The sequence below is a fragment of the Acipenser ruthenus genome, chromosome 6 (genome assembly GCF_902713425.1).
Source record: "Acipenser ruthenus chromosome 6, fAciRut3.2 maternal haplotype, whole genome shotgun sequence".
Taxonomy (NCBI): Eukaryota; Metazoa; Chordata; class Actinopteri; order Acipenseriformes; family Acipenseridae; genus Acipenser; species Acipenser ruthenus.
Window position 1 is genome coordinate 37025189 of NC_081194.1, and position 24322 is coordinate 37049510.

The 24322-nt window shown below is 39.5% G+C and overlaps 1 protein-coding gene across 6 annotated transcripts in view; it reads left to right on the forward strand.

Moving 5' to 3' along the window:
* Nucleotides 1–24322, forward strand: part of khk (ketohexokinase) — an 84958-nt gene that overhangs the window by 54867 nt on the left and 5769 nt on the right. For all 6 annotated transcript variants that reach the window (XM_059025356.1, XM_034017753.3, XM_034017756.3 and 3 more), the window contains one exon: nucleotides 9477–9565. In XM_059025356.1, the coding sequence (XP_058881339.1) occupies nucleotides 9477–9565 (89 nt within the window). The remainder of the gene's footprint in view (nucleotides 1–9476; nucleotides 9566–24322) is intronic.

Genomic DNA, 24322 nt, shown 5'->3' on the forward strand with positions numbered 1-24322 from the left:
TTTTACAATGTATGCAATAGTAGGACCTTGATAATATTTTTGTTTGTTTGGTGAATCTCCACAAAACTTCGCTTTATGCGTTGTGACAGAGCTGGGCTCTGCCACTTTAAGAAATGGCGGTTTAGAGCTAAGAACTACATTACCCAGAGAGCCATGGGGCCTAATTGAAGTAGGGGCGTGGCCTTTGGGTATAAAAACCCTGCAATTTTGTAGCTCAGGGCAGTCGTGTTTGGTCAAGGAAGAGAACGGTTCTTGTGTTTTCCTGGGATTCAATCAACGTCAGCTTCTTGCCTCGTTACTTTGAGGGTATTGTACCTTTTATTTAAAAGAGTGTTGTGTTGTGCAACGTGTAATTATTATGACGGTGGGTGAGTAAAATCACAGTCGAGATATTATTGTTTATCTGCCATAAAATGGAAGACAGTTGTATTTGTTGCGGGAACAACGGGGACACTGCATAGTTCTGTTTGTGTTTGCCACGTGGACCTGTCGCCACACTCCCAGGGGGGAAAGGGGACACCATCTTGGACTCCTAATACTTACCCAGGCTGACCACGAGAGGTCAGCCTTTCACCACTTTGGATTCCTTACCGTCGGGGCTTCTAACCAGAAGGGGTAACCCTTGGCCCACACGGACATTGCTACTTACCTGTGTCTCCAACCCTTCGGAGGTGGAGCTGTTTAGCCACGTTTATACCCTACTGGGAACCCAGGACTTTTCTTTAACCCTTTGCAGTCCATTTATTAAGTGCGTGTCAGGTGCGTCAGGTCCAATTTTTATTTTCACACACGCAGTTAATTTTAGACGGTCACAGTCAAATGGGTTTAAAAGGCACTCACTAGGCATCTCCAGCCCCGCCCCACCCTGATGTGACCCAGTCTGTTTGTTACCTGCCAAACACACCTCCCACTACAAATCTTTCACAGCGTATGTAAAGACCTTGTTCTTGTCACGGATTTGTGCCACAGAAAAATTTAGTGAACAAAATGTTATTTGTCATAAAATAAATCAATTAAAAAGAAATCTTAAAGTAGCTTGAAATAGCTTAAAATTAGGTCAAGTTGTGTGAATGTGGGACCTTTTTTATGTCATTTTTAAAAGCCAGCAAAAGTGCACGAGAAAACCATTCAATGTTACCTGCCAAACACACCTCCCACTACAAATCTTTCACAAGTGGTGGCAGCAGTGGGATCTTGTTAACGAGCTTGGAAACTCGTTGGCTCACCGTAACTATGGCAGACATGGTCACCCTCGTTCGAGCCCTCACCAACACCACAGCGGTCCAGCAAGAGACTAACCGCATCCAAACTATGATGATGGAAGCGGCGCAAGAAGAAAGGAGGGCCATACTAGAGAAACTAACCATGCCTACCCCATTTACAATCCGGTCTACCCATGTGCTTCAGAAAATGACCAAGGAGGATGATGTGGAGGCGTTCCTCCTGGCCTTTGAGAGGACGGCCACCAGAGAGGCATGGCCAAAAGAAAAGTGGGCAGGGATTCTAGCCCCCTTCCTACTTGGAGAAGCCCAAAAGGCTTACCATGACCTCACCCCAGCCTACACCGACGACTACACCCACCTGAAGGCAGAGATCCTGGCCCGGGCCAGAGTTACCACAGCAGTCAGGGCGCAGAAATACCACGCCTGGACGTACCAACCAGGTGTTCCACCAAGATCACAATTGTTTGATCTGATTTGTCTGGCGACCCAATGGTTGAAACCGGAAGCCAACGATGCCAACAAGGTAGTGGAGATCCTTGTCATGGATCGCTACTTGAGGTCACTTCCAGCCCCCTTGCGGAAGTGGGTAGGCCAAGGAGTCCCGGCCACCATCAATGAGTTTATTGATCTGGTGGAACGACAGCTGACCGCTGAGGAACTAGCCCGACCTTCAGCCCCCACCCCACGCCTCATGGAGACCTCGCTCTGCACCAAGAATGGGTAAACCCCGGCAGCGCCGGGAGGGGGCGAAAAGTGGTCTCAGACCAAGAAGGGACAAAACCTAGGGTTAACCTATAGTCCGGGGGAGGGGGAGCGAGTGATTCACCGTTGTTTTAGATGTAACAAAGTTGGGCATACCGTAAACAATTGTAAAAATGATGAGGCCATGGATTGTAATGTGGGGGAACATTTTTGTAGGGGAATTGTGGTCACAAGTGATACAGGCCAAAAGCCGCCCTATTTGATCCCTGTAACAGTGAATGGGAGAAATACCATGGCTCTCGTCGATTTGGGACGCTCAATAACGTTAGCAGCCTTGACCATTTTTCCAGCTGCTAAATAGGATAATAGTCTCAGGACCGGGGTCACCTGCATACACGGGGAAGTGAAATACTACCCCACAACCCTCGCTAAAGTGTGTATCGGTGATTTCCACTCTACACTGCGGGTCGGGGTAGTACCAAAGTTACCCCACCAGGTGATCCTGGGGAGAGACTATCCAGGGTTCCCACACCTGGTCCAAATGAAGGGGGCATTGGCTGACCCTGAACCACATATATCAGCAACAATGGAGCCTGTAGAGAGCCTCATGAGTATCTTCCCATTCATTGACTCATTTGTTTGAGGAGAAACATATTATTAGACCTATAAAATCACGTAAATAGCGTAGATTGGAAAAGAAACGGGTTAATAAGGGGATAGGAACACAGTGCACGTCGGAAGACATTGTACGGGACACCACAACTCCACCAGCACCACCAGAGGCTGCAAGCAGCCCGGAAGAGTGGCACTCCAGCTTATTCCCGGTTCGCTAGGGAACAAGCCAATGACCCCACCTTGGTCAACATCAAGGCAAGGGTAACTAGGGTAAACGGGGTGCCCGTTGCTAACGTTCCGATTAATCCTCACGAATATTTTATAGTAAATAATGACCTTGTTTACCGATGCATAGAATTAAATGGGGAACCAATTGAACAGTTGTTAGTTCCTAAATTATATCAATCGGCCGTTTGGTTCATACACACCTGTTTAGGGGTCATTTGGGGGAGGAGAAGACATTACAGCGTATTCTTCGTCGGTTCTATTGGGTGGGAATCAGACGCGCTGTGGAGTTATATTGCCGGTCGTGCCCGGAGTGCCAGTTGGCCAGTCCCCGACCTAGATTGAGGGCACCTTTACAACCTCTCCCTATTATTGATATTCCGTTTGAGCGAATCGCTATGGATTTTGTGGGTCCCTTGAGTAAGTCAGCCAGGGGTCATGAGTATATCCTAGTCATAATGGACTATGCCATTAGATATCCCGAGGCAATATCCTTACGGAATACCGCTTCGAAAAATGGCGCTAGAATTAGTACAGTTCTCACGGGTAGGGATACCAAAAGAAATACTAACAGATCAGGGAACTCCATTTGTCATTAGACTTATGAAAGATTTATGTAACATGCTCCACATTACACCCATCAAAACCTCCGTGTACCACCCTGTGACAGAAATATAATGAGTTCTGGTTGTAAATCTCCCTCTTGACCTGTGAGGGTACGAAGTAGCGAAAGGGAAAGTCTTTGGACAGGTTGTCCTGATAGTTCATTCCCTGGGTCGGGAAGTCAGTCAGCCTGGAAAAAGACGAGACTCCAGTGCGGGAATGTATTGACCTGGAAGGTAAACGACGTAGCAGCTGCAGGCAATAGAATCAGCTGCAATCATTTACCAAGGGGTCATGCATAATCGCATAAAAGGGACTGGAGAATTGTACATCTTTTCCTTCGCTTCTGGTTTCGAAATAGACCTGGAAGGACCCGTGCACTGTGTGTTAAGAGTATCGTGACTGTATGTTTGTTTGTCTTGTCTATAATTGTTACTTGTGTGTTTATAGACGGCTAACACATTCCGGAGCTGTCGCTAAGAGCCAGCACTGAACCTGGAACAGCACTGCACTATTTGTCACTCTTTAAACCTTTGCAGTCCATTTATTAAATGCGCGTCAGGCACATCAGGTCCAATTTACTTTCACACGCGCAGTTAATTTTAGATGCGCTTTTTTAAAGTATTTTTTTTCAAACGGGTTTAAAAGGCCCTGCATATCAACAAAACACTCACTAGGCATCTCCAGCCCCGCCCCACCCTTTCGTTCGCTATCGCTTTCACAGAGGCTAATCAATAAATAATAATAATAATAATAGTGGTACATACCGATCGATCATCTCCTGATCACTCATTTTATCACCAAACTCCTCAATAATGTGATCCAAGTCATTATTCTATTACTATAACATCTCAAAAAAGCTCTGCAAATGTCTGTGTTCTCTGTGCGCTGATACAGTACCATTCAGCTTGTTTATTTATGACCGCCCCGTTATCTGATACCAGGGCCATGTATGACTATTCATGAGATACGCCTTTTTTTTTTCGACTTGTCTCGGCTCATGTCGTTCCCACTCGGTCATTGAATGGTTTTCTCGGCTTTTTCCAGAGAAAAAACGACTAGAAACCCGTTTTTTGCATCTCTATAATGATGTCGGACAGGGTCCGACATTGGACCTGATAGGAATAATTGGACCGCAAAGGGTTAAACTGTATCATCCACCACGAGCACTATAGCATGCACCCAGGACTGGTGACCGTGGTTGTATATTGTGGGAGAGATACTGTGTTTATTGTTTAGGGCTGCAATCCCTGTTACTGTTCTCCATGTTTTACGCATCGCTGTGTATAACCAGAGTTTATTATTTGGTCACCAGACCTGGATTATAACTAAAATAAAACAGATATTTTTCCATACCGGATTACAAATCTCTGTCTGTTTATTCCTACGCTGCATCACCTCTGCACCTGTACATAATCAGCAACCACTTTGCCACACCCCCCCAAATGGATGGCCTGGTGGAGAGTTTTAATAAGACCCTCAAGGCCATGTTACGAAGCAGACAAAGAGGGTCGAGACTGGGATCTGTTGTCATTTCTAATGTTCGCGGTTCGAGAAGTACCCCAGTCTTCCACTGGGTTCTCACCGTTTGAACTGCTTTATGGCAGACACCCCAGATGGTTACTGGACATTGCCAAAGAGTCTTGGGAAGCCCAGAGACCCCGGGGTAGGAATGTGGTGGACCATGTCTTACAGCCACAGGAACGCATAGAGCGAGTAGCACCCATAGTCAGGTTACACGTAGAGCAAGCCGAGGAGACGCAGGCGTTCCAGTACAATAAGACTGCCCGGTGATGGGGTCATGGTATTAGTACCAACCCCCGAGAGCAAGCTCTTTTCTCATTAGCAAGGACCATATGAAATTATTGAGGCAGTGGGCGAGGTAAACTATAAGGTTCGTTCGAAAAAATTAACAAAAGGCTTTGTTTTTTATAATAAAATTTCAAAAGAAGATAGTGTAAACAGGTGTAAATTGCTATATGTACATACAAAATTGTAAAAATGAAGTAGTTATTTACAAAAATAACATAAAAGTGTTTATTTCACATTAGCCTACTGCATAGCACAACTTCAAAAAATGAAAACCTATAATAAAATAAACATTTCAAAAAAAAAATATTGTGTAACCAGCTGTAAACTGGTTATATGTAGGCCTATATACAGAATTGTAAAATCGAAATAATTATTTATAAAAAAGAAAAGAACTCGGTTCCCATTGTGTAACGGGAATTCGCATTCAGGGAAACATACTTCAAAGTAGCCCCCATATTAGCACAATCCACACAGATGTAACGCTCATCAACTTGTATGCGTTTACCACATACTGCTCTTTCACACTGGGCACAGATATCAGACGTCTTATTTTTATTGCATTTAGTTACCTGGCATTGTTTTCTGTTGCGTGCGTCACTTGATACGCACTGTATCCAGATTGAGCTGCGTTTCCCTGCCGTTTTGCAGTTTTCTGATTGAAATGTTTCTGCCAAAGCTCTGTGGCTAGCATCATAAGATGATATTTTCCCCGGTGCATTTATTGTACAAAACGAAGGAATTGATGGCTGCCATGTCCAGTACATTGTAAAATACACAGAGTACTAAGTTTTGCGCGGATGGTGGAAACTCTCTTCTCGCTCTGTTTACTGTTCCAATCAGGCTGTTTTTTTTTTGTTTTGCTTTTCTTCAACTCTTGTGCTAATTACAGTGAAATAAAAAAAATGTCATTGGTAACATTCATTCCTTTTCTTAAGCACGGTTACATCAGCCTAAGTACCACATTGTCATCCAGTCTCTGACCAGTTGGGTGAGTTTCATCTTTGCACACGTAGGGGTAGGGTCAGCTGCCAGCCAAAACTTGATCCCAAATTTGACAGATTTGTTTGACACGCATTGTGTCCAGCGACATTGTGCTTTTGTTAGAAACAGCTGCTTGTCCATGTATTGTTTTATGTTTAGCTTGAAACAGGCAATGCTGTTTTCAGTGAAGTCGTTCCAAATTTCTGCCAATGCAAATATATCTTGAGTAAAATTCTTGCAACAGTAATATTATAAGACAGCAGACTATATATGCTCACATAGACAGCCAGATGGCAGTTCTCCAAGGAATTGATAGGATTACAATAGAGATTTGGATAACACATATCTAGACGTCAAGCGCGATATTCTATTCAAATACATACTGCTGTAACTCAGCGGAGGTAGAGATAACAAACTGGCTTGTACACATATAAAAAAATGGCGTATTGCAGGTTATATTAACAATAAAAGCACGTATTGTAACAATCCGTCAAAATGACTGCTTTTGGCGGTTCTAGGTAGTGCTTATAACTTTTTTATTTTTGCGATTCTTACTACCACCGGAAAGTTATGAGCTGGTTGAAAAAAAACATGGTTTCTTTTTGCATTGTTCGGGGTTGTAGTAATTAGGCAGTTTTTCAGAAACGTCATGGAAGGTTTTTACACATAGTTTGTTTATTGCGGCGTCTGTGCTGTGTACCTCTTGTGCCATTGCTCGGTATGGATTTATTAATTCTGCAACTTGATTATATGTTTGATTGACTCTCACTTCACGGCTTTCAAACCACTGAATCGGATCCGCCAGTCCTTTGGCATGCGTTGCAATTAGGGAGAGTTGAGATTTTAAACTTTGCACATCTTTAAGCAATTTCTGGAGGTCCTTTAACACTACAGTGTTTGGTGTGCATTTCCTCTTCCACAAAGCTTGCATAAAATGGGATGTATTTGGAATGATATTCAGCAGCAGAATACCAAGTGTCCCATCGTGTTATGCATGGCTCAGATGGCAACTTTATGGGTAAAGTACAGCCTTCCTGTTGGATTGCTTCTGTCAGGTGGTCTTTAAAATGTAGTTTTCTGCTTGGGCAATGTTTAAACAATTATTTTAATGGTTGCAACCAGCTTGTCTGCTTTCAGAAAATTATTAAACCTCGAAGAATGTCATTGTATTCCTTGATCATGTGACTGGAATTATTGGAGACAAATCCAGTCACATTATTAAAATGAATTTCAGATGCGTTTAAACATATCACAACGCCCTGTGCCACAGATGAGCAATTCACAGAGTGCAGATTAACTGTATCGGCTAATATTACTTTCAGTTCAAAGGTATTCAATAGTGCTTGGAGAACAAAGGAAATGTGCAAAACATACAGATCTTTTGCATTTGTAGACTTGTCAGTAACTACAGATACACTGTCAGACATCTTTACCAGTTGTACAATTTTCATCTTGTGCAACTCAGCAATTTTGGGTAGATATTCCCTTCTCAGTTGACCCGTTGAAGGAATTGCTCCCGCATTATTACATGTTTGTTCAGAAATGCACGTAGTTTGGGATTATCAATTTTTTCCAGGGGAATATTAGCACAAAAAATGCCTCAGTCAAATCAAAAATAACATCTCATCGGCATTCATAATTTTCGTTCCCCTTACATTTTTTTACTGGCAGACGCCGTCTCATAGCTGCCAATCTCAGGCTTTAGTTTTCTGTGTTTTTCTGGTCTATTGTTGACTTTCGAGTGTTAGGTAACCAAACAAGACCTATTTTGTAATGGTACAGCCCATCTCTAGTATGTCCAATAGGAATGCATAGGCATGGTTATGTATTTATTTCCAGTCTTTTGGATCGTTTCCAAGTCGCGTCTGGTGTGGATAGGCATTCGGCGACTTCGCTCGCGCCCAGTGTGAATGCAGCTTAAGTTGGATGGGAAAATTTATTTGTACGTAAAGAATTATATAAAAATTTGATCTAAGTTTTAGGCTACCAATAATCAGTATAATAATTTGAATTAAAAGTAAAACATGCTGAACTGGAAAATGCTGCCAATCTTTGTTGGGTAGATTTTCTATGGAAGGGACAGAGCCCAGAATAAAGAAAAGGAGACTCACTCTAAACTAGGAGGTCTATCCTTGCCTGTTCTTGAGAAATATTATTTGGTTGCAAGGCTATATTCAGTGCAATACTGGATTTTTAAAAATGTTAATGCCGGATGTACTCACATGAAACCATTTGGAAAACAATATGGCTATTCACATCTCCTAACTGGTCCCCAAAAAAATGTTTAAAAACATACACTGCATGTTTGGTATAATGATTAAAAATGTTAGGATTAGACAATGATTATTTAAAACTGGAGAACAATGATATTTAATCCACAAAATAGAAAATGCTAGGTAACAGTTTCAGTTTTCACAAGACTGAAGAAGTCTCAAACTCCTCTTCATCATGTACCACCGTTACATTTTCCAAAAACAAATATGGTAGGTAGCTAAAAGAAAAACGTTTTGACTGTCACATCGCTCCAGAAAGGCGTGGAACTAACAAGGCTGTGATGTCACATTCACTGAAATGAAGTACACCCTGCTTTCGATCACAGGTGTATATGCTCTGTTTTTTTTTGTGCTTATTAATAAACCTATTTTTATGCAACTTGCATAATCTGAAAGAAAATGTCTCGGTGCTGCTAAATGCACCACCTGCAAGCCACACAGGCATCGTCTTTGTAGTCGTTCAATTTGCAATCATATAATAATGGATACTACTACATCTCATAAATTTTACTTTTCGTCGTCCATGATTAACTTGTTTTGAGGTGTGTGTTTGATGTGTGTCAAGGGTGTTAACCTTGTTTCTGATTGTTCAGTTTCATTCCAGTCACGTGCCGAAAAAAAAAATAGAAACAGGTCCTATTTTAGCGATGTGAAATGTTCTCAATGCGACGTCACTCACGTCGCTCGCTGCTGGTGTGGATACTCCCATTGGACTGCAATGACTGCTAAATTATTTAGTGCAGATACAGCTTAACTGTATGATTTTTCATAGACCCAGGCTCCCCAAATAATATCTACGGATCAATTTCTTCATCTTTTTAGATGTACAATTGACTACACAGATACTGTAAATTGTGAAAAATCCCCCACTTCCAAAAGCCTCTTGCGCATAGGAAAATGCGCACCGTTGCTCCTCACTGGATAACCCTATACAGTCCACTCACTATTTTCTGTAGGAGTCTAACCTTGGCTACATCCACTTTAAGAGTTACATTATGGTGTAAATACAATGATAAATCTGACACTGTTTAATTTCACCCAGGTGTTTGTCAGTAAGGATGTGGCCAGAAATTTTGGGTACAACTCAGCTGCTGAAGCTCTGAGGGGTCTGTACAGTCGAGTGAGAAAGGGGTAAGTAGAGATTATAGTTTAGAAACTACTGAATGGTAAAAATGCTGTTTTAAAACCTCTAACCTTATTACTGTATGTCTGGAATTTTATATATATATTTGTCTGTTTGTGGCGGGGTACACCTCGCCCCGGTGCGTAATTTTATTTTATTTTATTTTGTGTTTGTGTGGTGTTGTTATTATTTAAATGGATATATTTGGGCACAAGTGTTTAAAGTCAGCAGAAAAAAAGTTAATTACCTTCCCTGCCAAATCACTTCACGTGGAGACTGTGCCTGAGCCGATTGAATAATTAACAAGCAATCAAGCTCAGGCACAGGTTGAGTTTTGTTTAAATCTTTTATTAATAAAGAAACTAGCGCATTTGCGTCTTGCCCCACAGTACTTGCCTGTTTTGTTGTCAGTCTCTTCCTGGTCTGACGTCACCACAAAGCCATCCCTGTCACAATATGTAAGGGTCCCATTGTATGTTTCACAATTTGCCTGGCCGATGCCTGTGTCTTTCATTTTTTATGAAGACTGAATTGTAGAAATGATATAATAATAATAATAAAAAAACATGTATTACATATCCTGCCTCCCTAGATTCTCAACTCTTTATTCTATGTACATTATCTACCATACTGGCTTGTTTGCACAAGCTGATATAAAACTTGTTACACAAGGCAGAAAACCCTATTCCATTTTAAATTATAATTTAAGGTGAAACTTAGAAACTAAGGGCCGGATCAAATCAAAGTTAGTACTTAGCAAACGAGGACGCGAAAGCATTGGCGGTAATAAAATACAAGCAGTTCTCCATGTGAAATCTTGCAGAACCAAAACAAGCCCTTTTGGCCCTTCAAAAAGCAGCTATCGCTACAAGTGGGTTGAGAAGGGGGAGTGGTTTGCTTTCGCCCAACCAAATCTACTCAATTCCAGCTATAAATCACGTCACAAGAGTTTCGCAGGACCTGATTTTATAGTCAACTTCGAACTTGTCGAAAGCTATTGTGTTAAAGGGACTAGGAGCTCTTAAAATAAACAAATCCCCTGGGCCGAATGAGATCCTCCCAATAGTACTCAAAGAAATGAAAGAAGTTATTTACAAACCGCTAGCCAAGATTATGCAACAGTCTCTTGACACTGGGGTTGTGCAGACAGACTGGAAAATTGCAAACGTAATACCGATCCACAAAAAGGGAGACAAAACCGAACCAGGTAACTACAGACCAATGAGCCTGACTTCTATTACAGACGTGCTCAAATTTGTTGGTACCCTTACAGCTCATTGAAATAATGCTTCATTCCTCCTGAAAAGTGATGAAATTAAAAGCTAATTTATCATGTATACTTGCATGCCTTTGGTATGTCATAGAATAAAGCAAAGAAGCTGTGAAAAGAGATGAATTATTGCTTATTCTACAAAGATATTCTAAAATGGCCTGGACACATTTGTTGGTACCCCTTAGAAAAGATAATAAATAATTGGATTATAGTGATATTTCAAACTAATTAGTTTCTTTAATTAGTATCACCCATGTCTCCAATCTTGTAATCAGTCATTCAGCCTATTTAAATGGAGAAAAGTAGTCACTGTGCTGTTTGGTATCATTGTGTGCACCACACTGAACATGGACCAGAGAAAGCAAAGGAGAGAGTTGTCTGAGGAGATCAGAAAGAAAATAATAGACAAGCATGGTAAAGGTAAAGGCTACAAGACCATCTCCAAGCAGCTTGATGTTCCTGTGACAACAGTTGCAAATATTATTAAGAAGTTTAAGGTCCATGGAACTGTAGCCAACCTCCCTGGGCGCGGCCGCAAGAGGAAAATCGACCGCAGATTGAACAGAAGGATAGTGCGAATGGTAGAAAAAGAACCAAGGATAACTGCCAAAGAGATGCAAGCTGAACTCCAAGGTGAAGGTACGTCAGTTTCTGATCGTACCATCAGTCGCATTTTGAGCGAAAGTGGGCTCCATGGAAGAAGACCCAGGAGGACTCCACTTTTGACAGAAAAAACATAAAAAAGCCAGACTGGAATTTGCTAAAATGCATATTGACAAGCCAGAATCCTTCTGGGAGAATGTCCTTTGGACAGCTATGTCAAAACTGGAGCTTTTTGGCAAGTCACATCAGCTCTATGTTCACAGACGAAAAAATGAAGCTTTCAAAGAAAAGAACACCATACCTACAGTGAAACATGGAGGAGGCTCGGTTATGTTTTGGGGCTGCTTTGCTGCGCCTGGCACAGGGTGCCTTGAATGAAATCTCAAGACTATCAAGGCATTCTGGAGCGAAACGTACTGCCCAGTGTCAGAAAGCTCTGTCTCAGTCGCAGGTCATGGGTCCTCCAACAGGATAATGACCCAAAACACACAGCTAAAAGCACCCAAGAATGGATAAGAACAAAACATTGGACTATTCTGAAGTGGCCTTCTAGGAGTCCTGATCTGAATCCTATGGAACATCTATGGAAAGAGCTGAAACTTGCAGTCTGGAGAAGGCACCCATCAAACCTGAGACAGCTGGAGCAGTTTGCTCAGGAAGAGTGGGCCAAACTACCTGTTAACAGGTGCAGACGTCTCATTGAGAGCTACAGAAAATGTTTGATTGCAGTGATTGCCTCTAAAGGTTGTGCAACAAAATATTAGGTTAGCGGTCCCATCATTTTTGTCCATGCCATTTTGATATGCTTTATTATTTACAATATTATGTTGAATAAAAAATCAAAAGCAAAGTCTGATTTCTATTAAATATGGAATAAACAATGGTGGATGCAAATTACTTTTGTCAGTTTCAAGTTATTTCAGAGAAAATTGTGCATTCTTCGTTTTTTGTGGAGGAGTACCAACAAATTTGAGCACGTCTGTATATGTAAACTTATGGAAACTATAATAAGATCCAAAATGGAAAATTACCTATATGGTAACAGTATCCTGGGAGACAGTCAGCATGGTTTTAGGAAAGGGAGATCATGTCTAACTAACCTGCTTGATTTTTTTGAGGATGCAACATCGACAATGGATAATTGCAAAGCGTACGACATGGTTTATTTAGATTTCCAGAAAGCTTTTGACAAAGTCCCATATAAAAGATTAATTCTCAAACTGAACACAGTAGGGATTCAAGGAAATGCATGCACATGGATTAGGGAGTGGTTAACATGTAGAAAACAGAAAGTATTGATCAGAGGAGAAACCTCAAAATGGAGCGAGGTAACCAGTGGTGTACCACAGGGATTAGTATTAAGAACATAAGAAAGTTTACAAACGAGAGGAGGCCATTCAGCCCATCTTGATCATTTGGTTGTTAGTAGCTTATTGATCCCAGAATCTCATCAAGCAGCTTCTTGAAGGATCCCAGGGTGTTAGTTTCAACAACATTACTGCGGAGTTGGTTCCAGACCCTCACAATTCTCTGTGTAAAAAAGTGCCTCCTATTTTCTGTTCTGAATGCCCCTTTATCTAATCTCCATTTGTGACCCCTGGTCCTGGTGTTCTCTCTGCCTCGCTTCGCCCACTCTACTCCACTACTCCGCTCGCTCCACTGGCTCCCGATCACCGCTCGCATCCAGTTCAAGACTCTTGTACTAGCCTACAGATGCCTTGACCAGACTGCACCCAGCTACCTCCAGACCCTCATTTCTCCCTACACCCCCACTCGACCTCTCCGCTCCGTCTGCACTAGAAGACTAGCTCTACCTCCGCTACGCTCCCCTGCCTCCAGAGCCTGCTCCTTCTCCACCCTTGCTCCGCAGTGGTGGAATGACCTTCCTACAGATGTCAGGACTGCCCAGTCCCTGACCACATTCCGGTGCCTCCTTAAGACTCACCTCTTCAAACAGCACCTGTAGAACTCCTCTGTTTGTATCCTGGGACACTATCACCCTTCATGTAAATGTGCTTTATTTTGCTCTTATCTGCCCCCTATTTTACTGCATCTAATCCTGTACTTCAGAATACTGTAATCTGCCAAGTGTTTAACCTGTAGTACTTTGTATTTAATCACATCCTGATGTAACTATCACTATTATCTGCTGTATTATTGAATTTTGGTTTGTCACACTTGTACTTTGCTTGAACAAAAGTTATTGTATTTCTTGCTCTTATTGTATTGTAACACTTGAAATGTATTTGCTTACGATTGTAAGTCGCCCTGGATAAGGGCGTCTGCTAATAAATAAATAATAATAATAATAATAATAATAATAATAATAATAATAATAATAAATAACTTAACAAAATCTGCAATTTCCTATCTAATTACATTTATGTGCAGCCGCATCTGCCATATTTGCAAATTGTTCCCACTTTTCTCCGCTTTAACATAAAGTGTTCTGGGACTTCAGCACAAAAACACTTCCGCAGAAGTCAACTGTTTTGTACACTCAGTCGAAGGGTGCAGTGGAAGGCACATAAAACACCCGTCACTCATTCCCTAAGGAATTGGGACAACCCTTAAGATGGCGAACATAGTACTTCCGCCCCTCAAGGAAAGGTAACAAGTGAGCAAGGGTGCGGTTTGGGACGCAGCCATGCCTCAAGACGCTCCACTGACCTTGTATATCGAACACTTGCACACAACACTGAATAATTTAAAATTGATAATTTACAGTCTTGAATATTAGTATATGTGTTATTCCTGTTATTATCATTATATATGTTGTGTTTGTTGCACCCTTAAACAAAACACGCACAAGGCCGTTTTCTTCTTTAGCCTAACTTTTTTTTTGCCACAGTTCGAGTTAAATGTTTAATAAAGCAATATGTATTATTTATTTAATACGTACAAACAATAAACTATTTTTTACTCACAGAGAGGTTTGCTTGAAGAAGTGTCTCTTTCAGTGATGGTAAAGCTTTTTAGATATGTTTTCTTTTATTTCTTTGTAGTAAGCTACAACTACAGATGGTGCACTTTTTTTAAAGTCCATGGACATATTCACACGTCTTCCTGTGACGTCACTTAGCTCTGTTCAAATTTTTCATTTCTTAAAGGCACAGTGCTCAATTACATTGAACTTTGATCAAACTCAAGGCTAACAAATGTAAACAAACCAGAATACTAATAAAGAACGTATGAATGTTTTAACCACTTTAAAGATATTAACTTTTAGTTTTAAACATTTGGTTACTCTCGTAAAGTACTTCAACATGTTGGCCTACACAGAAACATTGTGAAGCCCAAATCCTCGGCATGTAAGAACAAGCCCACCGTTCCAGTTCAAGGGAGCACATTTTGGCTACACCATGTCAGCATGCCAAGCGGTCCCCTCGAAATATAAATCCCTGTAGATAACCAAATTACGTAATACCTATAAAGGTCATCTCAGAAGTATTAAGATTAAGTTTTTAAATTTGCTTTGGGTTTTCGACAGAAGATAATAATAATAATAATAATAATAATAATAATAATAATAATAATAATAATAATAATAATAATAATAATACAACTACCCGACTACCCGTTTAAAAAAAAAAAAAAAAAAATCTGCAATCTTTTTTTTTTTTTTTTTTTTTTTTTCACGGCACTGGATAGCATTTCATTCGACTTCTTACTGTATATAATATGTACCGGTACTGGTCTTGGCGACAGTGTTACGTTGGGTTTTGGAAGTTTCATTCACCCCAAGTGTGTGTAATATATATATATATATAATCAGCATTTCAATTTTATAATACTCGCACAGAGTTTCTTTGTTAACCTTCATGAATCATAAAAACAATGTGGCACGCTTTCATAATAGTGACAGAACAAGCAGACGTCGTGGAAATAAGGTAATTGCCAAGTGTGTGTGCGTGGGTGTGTTTTCTTGCAAACTCGCGTCCGTATTTTTAAATATTTTACACAATAAAAATAAAAGCAGATTATTATTATTATTATTATTATTATTATTATTATTATTATTATTATTATTATTATTATTATTATTATTATTAATAAACATATTTTTATTATTATTACTTAGTACAACACAGACTTTTTTTTTCTGCCCTGGCTCTCTTTGCCTGCCTCGCATGTTACCGCCTTGTTTACGCCCCTTCAAAATGTCACAAATACCGACCTGGGGATTGGTCAACAGTTGTTTTCATGTTGCTTTTGGCGGTCCCTCCTACTCCTGCGAAACTTCTCTCCGCCCATTTTGCAGATTGGAAATTGCTAGTTTTGGTTTCGTGATAAAGAAAATGCGATATGGAAACTAGCGATATTATCGCATAAACACTCTTTCGCAAGCGGGATCGATGTTTGATTTGGTCTGGCCCTAAGTCAAGTAAAGAAAAAGTACACTGAAGAAGTAATTAGCTGAAACGTTCTTGGGTTGGTTTCTTACTTTAGAATTCGAATTGAGTGTTTTCCAGCTAAGTTCTAATCTATAGATGGTGAGCTAAAAGGTGCTAGATCCATAACATTATTTTCATTTTAAATTGGCCCTATGGTGACTTCCTGGCTTATTTGTATATGTTTTAGATTGTAATCCATGTATTCATGTGTGTGGGTTTTTCTTATTTAAAGAGTAAGTAGCGGGGTTCGGAAAAAAATGTTATACTTCTCCACGTGTTGCTACAACTGTTTAAATAACTTATCTGTCATTTTTCTTTTCATTAACATCCTGACAACTTTTTACACTTACAACTTTAAAGTCTGTTTCAAAGCTCTTATCAAAATGTCCACTCTAGTGCACTGACTTTTGAGATCTTTCCTCTAAATCACTGCAGGAAGACTGATATAAAAAACAAACAACAAAAAAAAATGTGGGCAATAATCCTTACACTATCAGTACACTAGAGCAGACATTTTAAAAAGACCTTTAGGATCATGACTGCTTGTATGGGTATGGTGAGAGGTGATTGAGGACTATTTGGCCGCTGGTCCTGCCTGTTAAGGGGAGAAGCATGAGTCATCGCCCTCTGAAAGAGGAACTGATCTGACGATGCCAGGATCAGCAGGGTGGACCGTGATGAAGCCATGTCCTTCTCCACCAAAAGGTCAAGACGGAGCGGATCCACCAACTCCACTTAAGTGCAGGAATAAACAAATATATAAAATATACCCAACCCCCCCAAATTCTGTTGGCTAATGGGTAGATCAGCAACAGAAATGTCTTCTGGAGCAGTTCTAAAATACCATTCTACAGCACTGGAGGCCCATCTGCCAAGGAGTTGAATTATGGATGGGAAATTCCAGCTTTGTCTGCTGGAATGGCTGCTCCAATCCTGAAAGAATGGTCTGAAAATTGTGGAAGAGAAACCTGTGTGAAGTACTAGCCTGGATAGGTGGCTTGAAAACCATGATTGAGTTACTGGTTTGTTATTATTTATTTATTTCTTAGCAGACTACCTTATCCAGGGAAACTTACAATTGTTACAAGATATCACATTATTTTTACATACAATTACATTATTTTTTTACACATTATTTTTACGTACAATTACCCATTTATACAGTTGGGTTTTTACTGGAGAAATCTAGGTAAAGTACCTTGCTCAAGGGTACAGCAGCAGTGTCCCCCACCTTAGGAACAACAGAGATGGAGCAGATAGTAAATCTCTGTCATGTAGAGGTCATTTATTATTATTATTATTATTATTATTATTATTATTATTATTATTATTATTAATATCTTAGCAGATGCCCTTATCCAGGGTGACTACAGTTACAAAAAATACATATCAAGAATTACAGTACAATAGGGTGCAGATAATTATAGTTGAGTTTTCCAGGTGTTGTCTGAAGAGGTGTGTCTTGAGGAGGTGCCGGAAGGTGGTCAGAGACTGGGCAGTCCTGACATCTGTAGGAAGGTCGTTCCACCACTGCGGGGTGGAGGTGGAGAAGGAGTGGGCTCTGAAGGTAGGGGAGCCAGTCTTCTAGTGCAGGCGGAGCAGAGAGTTCGGGTGGGGTGTAGGGAGAGATGAGGGTCTAGAGGTAGCTGGGTGCAGTCTGGTCAAGGTAAGGGTAGGCGGTTACAAGAGTCTTTAACTAGATGCAAGCGGTAATCAGGAGCCAGTGGAGTGAGCGGAGCAGTGGAGTAGCGTGGGAGAAGCGAGGCAGAGAGAACACTAGACGAGTAGCGGAGTTCTGGATGAGCTGGAGCGGACGGGTGTTGGACGCAGGAAGGCCAGACAGGACGGAGTTGCAGTAGTCCAGGCAGGAGAGTACCAGGGACTGGACGAGGAGTTGCGTGGAGTAGTTGGTAAGGAAGGGTTGGACTCTTCGTATGTTGCTCAGGAAGAATCGGCAGGTGCATGCTAGAATCGCCTAGATAGTCATTAATGAAAGGATTTGAATATGTGAATTCTCCAGTTCGTAAAAAATAAAAACTAATCATGCATGAAGTTTCCATGAGGAGGTCCATGTAGGGGGAAAACCAACAATTTATCAGCTTAGAAATTAGTGAAAAAATAACATGTTGTACGTGATTTGGTAGACGAGCTGTGGTAGGATTTGGGTGAGGATTTTTGAATTTTCAATCTGTATTGTAGAAGCAAGGGTCCAGGGACTAGGGAATTCGTCATGAGTTTACAAGCTGAAGAGAGTAGATGGCTGGGAGGTCATTTATAAGATTAGGCTCTGGAAGTCTGGAACTGGTAGGCTGACTGGATCAGCAATTGGGGCCAGTTTCTGGAAGCATTGGATCTTAGAGAATGTTGCTTCTTATAGAAATTCTAGAACGAGAAAAGGCCGTTCGGCCCACCTTTGCTCGCTCGCTTTAATGCAAGCACGGTCCATTAGCACTCAGGAGAAGAAAAACAAACCCCCCCTAACCATTTAGTTAGTAGGGGAAATGAAACAGTGGGAATCCATGGCTAAGCAAACTGTCCTTCCTCCAGGTGGCTAGCTAAAGGTCTTATGGTCACAGGCAGGGTTATACAGTATTGTTCATGGCAGCTTCCAATCTGTTCTTAAGGATCTGATAGTCTGCTTCAACAACACTGTGACCTGTAGTTTGTGTATCCTTATGGCTGGAATCAAGGGATGAGACTGGAAGGTGAGGGCACTTGGTGGCAGAGGCAATAAAAAAAAAAAAAGTTAAATTTTACGTGGTAGAACTCAGGTAATAAACGCTGCTGAGGGCATCACTGACCAAGCTCGGATAATGACCCTGCTGCTGAGGGTGTCGCTAACCCAACTTAGGTAATGACCCTGCCGAGGGTATCGCTGACCAAACTCATTACTTTTGTTATTAAACCAAACTCTGGTAATGACCACCCATACATACATTTAAATCGACCGTTCACCAACTGCAAAAAACCTGTTGATGACTGAAGGATATCTCTTGGGAGGAGGGAGACCCCTAGCGGCAGAAACCGGCAACTGCTCGACTTGCTACGGTGATGGTGAAATATAGATAGAACAATCTGTCCCATAATTCAATGCGCATATCACTACGGCGCCATTGTAGAAGCCCCTTTTTGCAATGTTCTGAATGTAAACACATTCAAATTAAGCTAACCTAATTTAGAGGTTAAACACCTATTTGAACATTGAGTAACCAGGAAAGGGCGATGGAGGCAGTGGTGTAGCATACTGGGAGTGTAGGAAGGAACACTGGAGGTAGTTTGGGGATGCCGGATCGCGGGCATTGGAAACGGGACAGACTAAAACGAATGACAAAACGGACTGCCCATTGACTACAATGGGGAGTGGAATGCCCATTGACTACAATGGGGAGTGGAATGCCCATTGACTACAATGGGGGAGTGGAATGCCCATTGACTACAATGGGGAAAACAGAAGGACGGTCAATATCTCCAAATCCCAGACAGGAATCTTAAAATCCCGAATACACTTTTTTTAAAATAAACTAGTACACAAAATAAAAGTGGAATGACAGGGAATGACGGCTGCTTTCTATGGAATGACAGGCCTGGAATACCGAAAACACTCAAAACATAGCACAAATAGGAATGACAGCCTAAATCTCAAAATCTCTAACAGGAATCTTAAAATCCCGAATACTGTTTCTTCAAAATAAAGTAGTGAACAAAAAAAAAACACTGAGGGTGTTTTTCACTTAATCAGCTGAACAACAAAGGATACTGAACAATACACATACACTTCTCCTCCCTTTGGTTGCACGGGAGGCAGATTTATGATTCTAGTATCATTAAAATCTGTTGTTGTAAGAATGCCATGCACGTGTTCCATAGACAGATCCCTGTCTTGTTTGAACATATATGGAGAATTAAAATACATCATTTTGTATATTTTTCTCCAGTGCTTCAATCTTTATACCATACAAATGCACCAATAAAATACCACTAAATTGAGCAGGTTAACTTAAATGTGTTTATTTTCTTTTATCTGTGAAAAAATAATATTACAATGTTTTACATACAATATAATGCGGAGAAAAGTACACTATAAAATGTAAATAATTCTGTCAAGGGATTTTTTTTAATGTGATGTGTAACTTTGTATTATTTTGTGGTGGGGGGGTTTTCTACTAACATTTTAAGCCAGTAATTCTTAGGCTTAAAACTTAATAAAACAAAAATATATTCACTTATTTTTCTATGAACAAACCAATCCAAATTAACCAGGAATCTGTTATAGTTCTTAAAGACAGCTACTTGCTTTGCTGAATACAATATAAAGAATGTTCAGAAGAAATAGCTTGAAACAAAAAACAGCTCAAACAGATCAATGTTAGCAGAAAACAAACTAGATGAGGATAAAACAAATCCTTGCATTTAAACTATTTCCCCCCCAAAACAAGCCTATTTTTTTTTTTTATCTAACTAAGACTGCACAATGCAAAAAAATCAATTAACAGTTTTATATTAAAACTAGCAACAGCATTTTTTTTTAACAAAATGTGTCGATGCATCTAAGCACTTTTTTTTACAGTGTACACAATAACCTGTAGATATTGTGTAAAATTTGAGAATTTGAATTGTTAAAAAAAATATGTATAACAATTTATCAAAAAAAAAAAAAAAAAACAGAAAGTCTTAATGTGCCTAAGCACAGGTCCACAATAACCTGTGGCATATTAAGTAAAATAAAAAAAATAAAGAAGAAAAAATAAATTGTTTAATATTAATATTTTAATAACCTAATTTTTGTAAGAAAATTAGTTGTCTGAAAATGAAATCACAGCAGAATCTCTTTGAATCTCTGTCTGAATGCTTCCTTCACGAAGAGCAGTGTCATGCACTATAACTGTCACGAGCTGCAACTGAACATTTGGTACCTCCCCTTTCTCATTTGATTGGTTCATTTACTTTCAAAACTAAACAAGCCTTATCTACAGCACAAAAAAAGCACAATACTTGATATTTGATTTAATAAAACCAAATGCTTTAATATTAAAATAGAATAAAATAGAAATTACTAAATGATAGACAATTACTATGAAGAAATTGATTAACAATTACATTTTCTGAAGTATGCAAAGCTAATGAAAAGAGAGATAATCAGTTAATTATCGTAATGCTGTCCATCTCTTTATTGCTGTTAATTTCTTCTTATTTTTTATTATATTTCTAAGCAGACACTTAGATTTAGACACTTTATTAAGGGTGAATTACAATTGTTTCAAGATATCGCATTATTTTACATACAATTGCCCATTTACAGTTTATTTTTTCAGATAAGGTTGAACTGCAGTGTACATAACTGTAGATGACAGAATAAAAATAAAAAAAAAAGTTAGTTGATGTACTCAAAGTAATTAAATTATTAAAAAATAATTTATTTCTGGACATTTAAAAAAAGAAAACAGGACCTTTGTGCCAATTTCTATGCCGATCGGCATGACGGTTTAAAAAAAAAAAGATCTCTGCAGATTTTTTGGCCAATCCAACATAAGAACATAAGAACATAAGAAAGTTTACAAACGAGAGGAGGCCATTCAGCCCATCTTGCTCGTTTGGTTGTTAGTAGCTTATTGATCCCAGAATCTCATCAAGCAGCTTCTTGAAGGATCCCAGGGTGTCAGCTTCAACAACATTACTGGGGAGTTGGTTCCAGACCCTCACAATTCTCTGTGTAAAAAAGTGCCTCCTATTTTCTGTTCTGAATGCCCCTTTGTCTAATCTCCATTTATGACCCCTGGTCCTTTTTTCTTTTTTCAAGTCAAAGAAGTCCCCCGGGTTGACATTGTCTATACCTTTTAGGATTTTGAATGTTTGAATCAGATCGCCGCGTAGTCTTCTTTGTTCAAGACTGAATAGATTCAATTCTTTTAGCCTGTCTGCACACGACATGCCTTTTAAACCCGGGATAATTCTGGTTGCTCTTCTTTGCACTCTTTCTAGAGCAGCAATATCCTTTTTGTAACGAGGTGACCAGAACTGAACACAATATTCTAGGTGAGGTCTTACTAATGCATTGTAGAGTTTTAACATTACTTCCCTTGATTTAAATTCAACACTTCTCACAATATATCCAAGCATCTTGTTAGCCTTTTTTATAGCTTCCCCACATTGTCTAGATGAAGACATTTCTGAGTCAACATAAACTCCTAGGTCTTTTTCATAGTTCCCTTCTTCAATTTCACTATCTCCCATATGATATTTATAATGAACGTTTTTATTGCCCGCATGCAATACTTTACACTTTTCTCTATTAAATTTAATTTGCCATGTGTCTGCCCAATTTTGAATGCGGTCTAGATCATTTTGAATGACCTTTGCTGCTTCAACAGTGTCTGCCACTCCTCCTATTTTTGTGTCGTCTGCAAATTTAACGAGTTTGCTTACTATATCAGAGTCTAAATCATTAATGTAGATTAGGAATAGCAGAGGACCTAATACTGATCCCTGTGGTACACCACTGGTTACCTCACTCCATTTTGAGGTTTCTCCTCTAATCAGTACTTTCTGTTTTCTACATGTTAACCACTCCCTAATCCATGTGCATGCATTTCCTTGAATCCCTACTGCGTTCAGTTTGAGAATTAATCTTTTATGCGGGACTTTGTCAAAAGCTTTCTGGAAATCTAAATAGACCATGTCGTATGCTTTGCAGTTATCCATTTTCAATGTTGCATCCTCAAAAAAGTCAAGTAGGTTAGTTAGACATGATCTCCCTTTCCTAAAACCATGCTGGCTGTCTCCCAGGATAGTGTTACCATATAGGTAATTTTCCATTTTGTATCTTATTATAGTTTCCATAAGTTTACATATAATAGAAGTCAGGCTTATTGGTCTGTAGTTACCTGGTTCAGTTTTGTCTCCCTTTTTGTGGATCGGTATTACGTTTGCTATTTTCCAGTCTGTCGGTACAACCCCTGTGTCAAGAGACTGTTGCATGATCTTGGTTATGAGTCACTCAAGGATGACATGAACCTGGTTTTAACAAATCTCACTCTATAGTGGAGCAGATAACAGAATTTTTTCACAGGAATCGTTCAAATTGTGATACAAGTATGAAACTTGCAAGAGATATTCACATAGGTGTATCTTTTCAGAAACAAACGTTAGCCACTTGAAAATCCAAGTTGGCAGACATTTTTCAAGATGGCCGCCAGTGATCTCTATTCTTGCTAAGAAATCAACCTAGTTAGTCCAACAGAGAAACTGAATTTTTCTCTAACATTGAAAATGTTTTTTTTTTTTTTTTTTTTTTTATTGTTGGTTTTGTTTAAGGATATATTCTAGAACTTACATCTACAGGATGACAGGATTTCAACTTATTGCATGTTAAAGAAGGTGCGTTCTTAGTAAAGAAATCGATTTTGGTAAAAAAAAATTTAGTTTATAATATTTCTTAATAGATTTCTGTAGAATGATAATACATACAAATAGTGTTGCATCTTTAAATAAAAAAGAGGTACATTCCTTCCATTTGATAGTCAAAAACTGTGGTCCAAATATTAAAACGTGTTGAGAACAACTGTGGAATCAACTGTTTGATTACAGCTATGTGGTTCTTTAGCCTCACCGAAGTGGCAGAATGCAACTTCTAAAATCCAAAACCCCCAGATACCAAAATGTTTTGCTTGATTCTTGAGAGCTCATTAAAATCTATTACAGCAATACTAACATTTTATGATTAACATTACCTGCAGGGTTGAGCTAAATTTTAAATAAAAATTGTCACTTACATCTGACAACTTGCTAAAAGTGAGTTAAGTGCTTGTGGTATTTTTTTCTTTAACGCTCTGTTCATTACGAGTCACTCAAGGTGCTACACATGATGGTAGCATCTAAGTTAAGCCCAGGGTGATTTTTTTGGTCTAGGACCCTTTTCCCTTTTGGTTGACCTTTGCAAGGCCACAGGTCAAAGGGGACATTTAAAAAAAAATAATGACCATCATTTCTGAACTCAGCATATCAGAAAACCTCCAGGGGAATCTGAATATAATTTTTAAAAAATAGTTGACACTTGATATTGATGAAGTGCAGTTTATTCATCACCAGTTCAAAGAAAATAAAATTAGCTGGACAAAAACTGTTGCAAGAGGATATAGCGCATTTAGTGAGAATTTAAAATAAGTATTTTGTATTATTTAAATCAACTCTACAGCTCAGAGACTTACTCAGCTCTAGTGTTCATTCTTTGGAATGGTGGTGTAGCTGATGTGTTATTTGGTCCAGATTTAACGTGAACAGTATGTATCTGTGGTCTACACAGCACTAAGTATCTCCACATAGCCTGCCAAATAAACATTTTCTGACCTTTTTTTTAAGTCTTTATTTTGTAGAACTTTTATTATTATTATTTTCCTCAGTATTAGCTCCTCCCCCCTTGATTAAATAATTTTGTCAAAACTTAAATTCTTATGTACACCTGATTGAGTTGCAGCATTTCATACCCTATGTCCTGTGTT